A 7,790-nucleotide genomic window follows, 5' to 3' on the forward strand; every position below is an offset into this window, starting at 1 on the left:
ATTCTACCTTCAATTGTATTATTGTTCAATGACTTTATACATAACCGAGTTCCATTACATAATTTAGGTGGATTAATATTTCTAAAATCATTATCGGTGCTCCAATTTTCAATGTTAATATATGGGACGGTGTATTCAGACAGTTCCAATGCATTTAAAAACTCCATCGGATAATATATTGCCTGTTCAGGAGAACATACTGTATCAATAAATTGATTCATATGCTTTACAAGTTCCTGGCAGAAAATTTAAAATGTCTCTATTTATTTGATTAACTTTATCATTTTTTGGTGCGATAATAGCTCTTTCACATAACCATTCAGTATTAGAATAATTTATATGTATATTAGAAAAGACTTTTCTATTAATGAATCTATTGATTCTACAATATTACAAAATTTGATGGGAATGTGATGGTATCATCAGAATTTTTCTCCCATTTTCCATCTCCAAGTAGTAATAATTGTTTCGAAAATTTGCTAAAGTAGAATCACCCGTTAGAAATACTCGCATATTTTTTCGTTAATGTTATTAATTGTACATGTTTCCATAAATATGATTTTTTTAAACATGCATCTATTCGATCAGCTGATGTTCCTCGTGGAATAATTGGTAGAGTTTGTCAAAAATCACCAGCCAAAATAACAACAATTTTCCCCATTATAAATTTTTTGTTATTTAAATCTTGCAAAGTTCTATCTATAAGGCTTCTAATCCTTTTTTTTTGACCATTGTAGATTCATCCCGAATAATTATTTTAGTTTGCTTTAACAGTTTACATGTTGCAGGGTTACTTATAATATTACAAATTGGCTCATCAGATAAATTAAAATTAATTGGCAATTTGAGTGCTGAATGTGCAGTACGTCCACCATGTAATAAAGTTGCTGCTACACCAGATGAGGCCACTGCTAATGCTATCTTTCCACTAATGCGAATTTTTGCTAATATTAAATTCAATAAAAATGTTTTACCTGTTCCTCCTGGGGCATCTAAAAAAATAAGTCCTCCTTTATTATTTTCACATATTTTAATAATCTTTTTATATGCTTTTTTTTGGTCGTCGATTAATAATAATTCATTACCATTAATATATTCACCCAAGTTATTAATATCATATGACGTTTCACGTATGATTTCTGAATCTTGAATATTATTATTTCGAACAGGGGATATTATGCCCCAATGCTCTAAATTTTGACCAGATATTGATAAACATTATTTGAATTATCCCATGTAAAATACTTCGGAATTTCATAGTATAATAATGTTCTTGCAAAATCATCTATTTGACATAATTTAAAAAAAGCAGTTAATGTTGTTTCTGGTGCTGTCTAAGCTTTTGTTTCTATATTTTCATTTAAAAAATTAACGCCTTGTCCATTTTCGAGGTGAACATTCCAATGTTTGATATTTGGTTATCGATCATGAATTTTAAATCCACAAATTCACCATATTGCTTCATTACTACTTATATTGGGAAACGCAAATTCCACCACGACGTCTGGTAGTGAATTTCTGGAAACTAACTCTTCCAGTCATTCGTATGTGGTATACACAGTATATATGCTAAATTATTAAACAAATAATATTTTTACAAATAGTTTGAAATGTCTGGTACAAAATTTTCACCGAAATTGATTAAAAAAAAAAAAAACAAGACTTTACGTTTCTGGGTGCAACAGTTATTCCAGGAGAAATAGAGATCTAAGTTTCTATGCATTTTCGAGGTTAGACAAACAACAACCTGTCAAAGTAAAATCACATTTTGATAATATATCGGAAATTCTCTCCGTCTACAAGTGGCAAACACATGATACTCATCACTTGAATCAATTTTTACACCAATACTCGTAATATGTTCCGCATATATAATACGATTTTCTTCAAGGAAATTTCGTGAGGAATTCGTTTTTTGTGCCCATGAAAGTATATGCTCAATAGTTAATAACATTTTTTTAATAAACAATAAAATTCTATGCTAATGGGATATACTTTACTTGAAGTCATTAGTTTCTTTTTTTGCCAACTGCTTACAGCGATTGGCCATGCCCACAATGTTTCATCGTTTTTATTTTCTATGGTAAAAATTGCTTGATCACTACCTTTATGTATATATTTTAATATATATTTAACCGCAACGACCGAGCTGCATAATTCGACATTAACATGTGCTTCCATTATTTTAGAAATAAGTGGACAGTAAGGGACAATCCAACGATTATCGATATTTATTTTTTCATATTTATTATGAATTTTAGCATTAATAGTAGTCTGAAAACCACCATTTACTACACTTTTTCTTCTATACAAAGGATAATCATTTCTATCTGATCTTGTAGCATCACTCAAAGCATAATTATATGAACATTTACCGTTTTTCATACATGGTGAAATAGGATTCAATGGTCCACATGGCCCATGTATCATATTTTTTTGAATTATTTCGTGTAAAAGTGGATCTTGTTCTGGATCTGGTAGCTCAGCAGAAATAATATCATCAATTTGGTTTGCATGAATTTTATTTTTCAACCATACTAAAATATGAGCGTGGGTAAACCTCTTTTGCCATTCTATTGAGTAAACCCAAGATATAACATCACCGAAAATTTTATGTATTGTTATCAGATTAATTAATTTTCTCAATTTACATTTCAATACTCTAGCTATCAAGTCATGACGATCGCTCGGTTGCTGATGAGGTAACAATAAATTTTTAATTTCATCCCATCGATTATTACATGTAAATGTAATAAATAAACATGGTTTTCCATTATGTTTTACATAACAAAGAGCGTCTTGTATATATTCATGCATATGCGTTGGACTACCGATGAAACTTACTGGTAAAATAAATGTTTGCCCTATATTATTTACATTTTCATCATTTTCGAATGCATCTTTTAAATGAATGTATTGTTCTACTTTAAGAGTTTTTCGATTACATCGAATATAACGTAAACGTTCACTTTCAATTTTCGCATACATATCAACGACAAACTGATTTAACAATTGCTTATAACATAATAAATAATTTTTTGGATTATTACGTATCATAAGTTTTTGTGCATAAAAATCCATTGCTGAAACTTTTTTATTTGTAGTTAATCTAGTATTAGGGTTTATTTGCTTCAACTCAAAATGATATCCATCTTCTCCTTGCCAAAAGATTAGTGGATATTGTAGAGCATCATATGACGAATTCGTTACTACGTTTTTGTAATATAATATCACGTCTTATAAATTCATTTCCATTGATTATTGCTGCTACTTCTTGAACAACAGGTAAATTAAAACGTCGTTCATGTTCATTTGAAGGGATTTTATCAGCTCGGAGAACTATTTTGCATTCATCTGTTGGCATATTTTCTAATGAGATTTTGAATAATTTTATCAATAAATTATGTTTGTGCAAATGGTTTTGTAAAGAATCGATAATTTCTTGTTGTACATTTGGGACAATTGAGCACCTACGTTCTGACTCTATCTGATCATCACCAATAAAATATATTTGTAAAAAAGCAGATTCATCGACATCATAAAGAACAAGGGACCCTATTCTATGATAAATTTGTCCTTGAATTTTGAAGGTAGTTTGATAACCTGACTCTTTTTTCCTATTTGCACCAAATGAAGTCATGTTAAAACACGAATTTTATTTTCTTATATTATCTAAAAAATGCTTCGAATAATCTGTTAAACCAGATAAATAAGTGAATAAAGGCTCTTCAGGCTCACTAAAAAAAGGCAATTTTATTTTTCCGTTTGCACAACACATACTATCAGATTCATCTTTAAATCTCAAAGCATGGCAATGTTTACATTCAACATCCATATTACCAATAGAAATACGACAATCATCATCATATATATCGCTATAAGTATAGTTAAATGCTTTCATGTCCAGAATTATTTTAGATTTTTTTTGTTGTGTATTTTGAGGTTCTTTAAATTTTTTCAATCTTTTTGCCAACAAAGATTTTCATTCAATATTTTTTTTCCTTTTAGGCATAATAAGAATATTATTTGTATGCTACTGATAGTTTTGTTCAAATTAAATTCATTGATACGGTTAGTTTGTTGCTATTGAACTTTCGTAAACTTGAATGAGTTTTAATATAGGTTAATCTTATTGACAGCTTATACTTTTTAAAATCGATCGTTTTTTATTTTATATTGTATACATATCTGAAGTAGGCTGTATACTTGAAAAAAAATGCAAATTATTATTTTTTCTATGACATGAAACATTTATCTGAAATTCCCAAATAAAATATCATATTTTCCAATAAACCATAAAAAAAAATATCATATCTGTTAATAGACCAGAAAAAAAAAACAAATTATATATTATCAAATTGAAAAAACCCTGAGGATGATGAGAAAATCAGTTTTCACATCCTGGTGATCACAAATCTGATTCATGGTTATTTTTTTTGTCATCTACATGATCACACAACCAAACAGCATATATATATGTTAAATTTTGAATCAATCGGAAATAAAAAAAATGCAAATAATAATTATTTTTTCTATACCGTAAAGCAATAATCAAAAATTCATGAATAAAATATCATATCTTCCAATAGACCAGAAAAAATATATCATCTTTAAGTAAACCAGAAGAAAAAATAGATGATATATTATCAAATTGAGAAAATCCTGAAGATGATGGAAAAATAAGTTTTTGACTCCTGGTGATCGCAAAAAGTCGCCAGGGTAATTTTTTTTGTCATCTAAACAATCAGATAGCCAAACTGAATAACTATGTTAAATTTCAAGTAAATCGGACGAGTACTTTGCATAAAACTGCGTTTCCAAGAAATTGGTCCTTTTTTTATTGTATAGATTACTATTATACTTTATTTGATTTTATTATTATTATGTTATCGGGTGGGGCTGGCCAAATAAGAAGGGGAATATTGTTGGGGAAAGGGAAAATTTCTTTGCTATTTAAGCTGGCGACCCAGCTGAATAGTCACTTCGGTTTTCTGCCTCCCGACTAATAAGTTCGAGGTTCTTGAGGAGCCATCCCAGATCCTCGAATAGTCTTATCCCCACCCAGGTATCGGAGCCATCCATATCTAAACCCTAGGAGCAGGAGTCATCCTCTTCTAAAAATCCCCCTTTATTTCATGTATAGTCAGTTGGTCAGCCTTGCTTCGTTTTTTTTTTTCATTAATTATTAGTCAGTTAATTATTCTTTTTATAAATCATTTTTCTTGTTAAGACCATGACTTGAAGTCAGGTCTCATAATCTTATATTTGTGTTCAATTTAATATTAATTTATAATTTTTGATAAAACATAATGTTCGACTATTATTTTCAAAATTAAAATATAATAAAATCTATTCAGAAGTAAAAATATAAAATAATGTAATAAAATTTTATATTTACCGACTCCCATGATTTTGTTATTGTTGATCTTGTGACCATGTCCCATGATTCGGCCAGCCAAAAAATTACATATGTCATTGATACGTTTCTCAAAACCTCTGGAATTTTTTTTTGCATTGCTAATTCTTTGACAACAAAAGCTATTAATCTTTTGCGATAATTTATTTTCAAATTTTGCAAGCAACCTTTGATTGTAAGATAGACGTAGTGTTTGGTGGCAAAAAAACTACCTCAATATCACCACTTTTTAGACTATCACCATGTGCACTGCAATTATCAGCAAACAAGATAGCTTTAGCTGGTAAATTTTTTTCTTCAAGTTTCTTGGCTACAAATGGCACGAATTCATCAAAAAACAAACTTGAAAATATATCACGAGACATCCAGGCACTTTTCTGGCTTTTGTAGCTGAGTGGAAGATATTGTAAATTTTTTATTGCTCGTGGCTTAGCGAATTTTCCAATTACAACGAGTGGTAGTTTTATTATTGCACAAGCATTGCTACATGCCATAGCTGTGATACGCTCTTTTTGTACTTTAAAAGTAGATGTATCAACTTCTTCTTTAGCTGCCAGGATTTTTTTTTGGCATTCGACGATAGTTGACACCAGTCTCATCAGCATTAAAAACCTAATCAGCTGTGAGACCACGAGCCTGAATAATCTGCTTGAATTTGTCACGATACTCAGTGGCAGCATCATAATCAGCAGATTTTTTTTCACCACACAAAGTGACGTTTCTTATTTGATGACGTTTTTTCCATTTGTCTAACCAACCAGTACTTGCTTCAAATTTTTTAGACGTTTCCAGATGTTGCCAAAAAAAAAAAATTGCTTGAGCTTGGATAATGGGACCAGTTATAGGTGAACCTGACTTTCTCTGATCTTTAAACCACATCCATGTTGCTTCATCAACAAGTGAATTGTCAAGTTGACGTAGACGTTTTACCTTGTTGGCTCGAATAGCATGAATTTGGTCCCTTTGCAAACTTAACAACTTTTCATCATTTTTCCACCCAGAAATGGTTGAAACAGAAATGCCAAGTGATTTAGCAATATTTGTTGGTGAAATATTTTTGCTTGTCATTCGATCCAATTCATCAAGCTTGTCTTAAATACTAAAATTTTTTCTTTTTTTTTTTTTTTTGATGACATATTGTCATATTTTTAAGTTCAATCACAAGATAATTTACAAGACAATTAACAATTCAAATATAATTAATTAGACACTTAACTTTTTAGTTATTAATAATAAGAAAACAAACAATTTATTAGCAAAATGAAATAATTTGCATAAGTAAATAAACACCACGTGAAGGAACGGTATTTGTGTGTGTACATATCGGTGAGATTATCTCGTGCACATAGATCTGCGCATTCGAGACACCGATATACACTAACACATTCATAAAACTGAGTTGGTGGGGGAACGGTTTCCCCTTTTCCTATTGAATATTACGATATAGAGAGGTTCTACTGTAATCCTTCAGTGATCATATATATTTTTTTCAACATGAATGTTTAATAATTTATCATACGTCAATAATTTTCTTTTTTGTTTTATACATTTTATTGATAACGGTACCTCAATAAATCCATGATATTTATTTGCAGCTTATCCAAAAAAAAAAAATACATCTTATTTTGTCACTTTCATCACATATAACCATCGTAAATTTTTTACCAGTTTCTCGTTCGTTTTTCCATTCCCATTTTACTTTTATTTATAATCCGTGCCCAAATTGTATCACTGTATTGAATTTTTAATTTAATTTTTTATGTAAATTTCATTCATTTCGAATTTTTGACTTACCATATTGTGTTTAATTTGAAATTTGTTATTTTTGTAATTTTCTTTTTTATCTCAAGAAGAGGATAGTATATTTTTAACTGAATATAAAGAAGAAGGAGAAATTGAAATTAAGAATCTTGATGTTACTGTAATAAGGGTTGTACATAATCCCGATGATAATGAATTGGATGATGTTACTTTTTATAATTCACACGATAATGTTGAGTATGATGATGATAATAATTATACTGGCATAAATTGTGAAATATTACTCGAATTATATCATTTCATTTGATTAATATTCACATGAAAATACAAATAAATTTTGTCAATTGTTTACAAAGTCAATTTTTTTTTGCAACAGAATTAATAGATGGTAAATAATTTATAAATAATACATTGAAAATACTTTATAATGGTAAATACAATAGAAAAAATAATTATATTGCATTCGAAATTATTAATTCACAAATACAATTTAGTTTTTCAATTAGTGATGAACAGAAAAGAACAATTGCAACAATTTCTGAATAAACGGAACGCACTCAATGATTGTGTTTCTACTTTGACATTGAAATATGGTTATAGACCCGGTAAACTT

At 29.3% G+C, this 7,790-nt stretch overlaps 1 protein-coding gene across 1 annotated transcript; it reads right to left on the minus strand.

Moving 5' to 3' along the window:
- Positions 1 to 5,565: 5,565 nt before the first annotated feature.
- Positions 5,566 to 6,484, minus strand: LOC122860054 (jerky protein homolog-like). The gene is made up of 2 exons (XM_044163698.1): positions 6,079 to 6,484; positions 5,566 to 5,966 (listed from the first exon to the last, which is right to left on the minus strand). The coding sequence occupies exons 1-2, from the start codon at positions 6,482 to 6,484 to the stop codon at positions 5,566 to 5,568; spliced, it is 807 nt and encodes a 268-aa protein (XP_044019633.1).
- Between the last annotated feature and the right edge of the window lie 1,306 nt (positions 6,485 to 7,790).

The sequence above is a fragment of the Aphidius gifuensis genome, unplaced genomic scaffold (assembly GCF_014905175.1).
Source record: "Aphidius gifuensis isolate YNYX2018 unplaced genomic scaffold, ASM1490517v1 Contig4, whole genome shotgun sequence".
NCBI lineage: Eukaryota > Metazoa > Arthropoda > Insecta > Hymenoptera > Braconidae > Aphidius > Aphidius gifuensis.

Coding starts and splice junctions, on each gene's coding strand:
- LOC122860054 (XM_044163698.1), bottom strand. CDS start 6,484: ATGACAAGCAAAAATATTTCACCAACAAATATTGCTAAATCACTTGGC. Junction 5,967..6,078: donor TGATGCTGCCACTGAGTATC/GTGACAAATTCA, acceptor AAATCCTGGCAG/CTAAAGAAGAAGTTGATACA.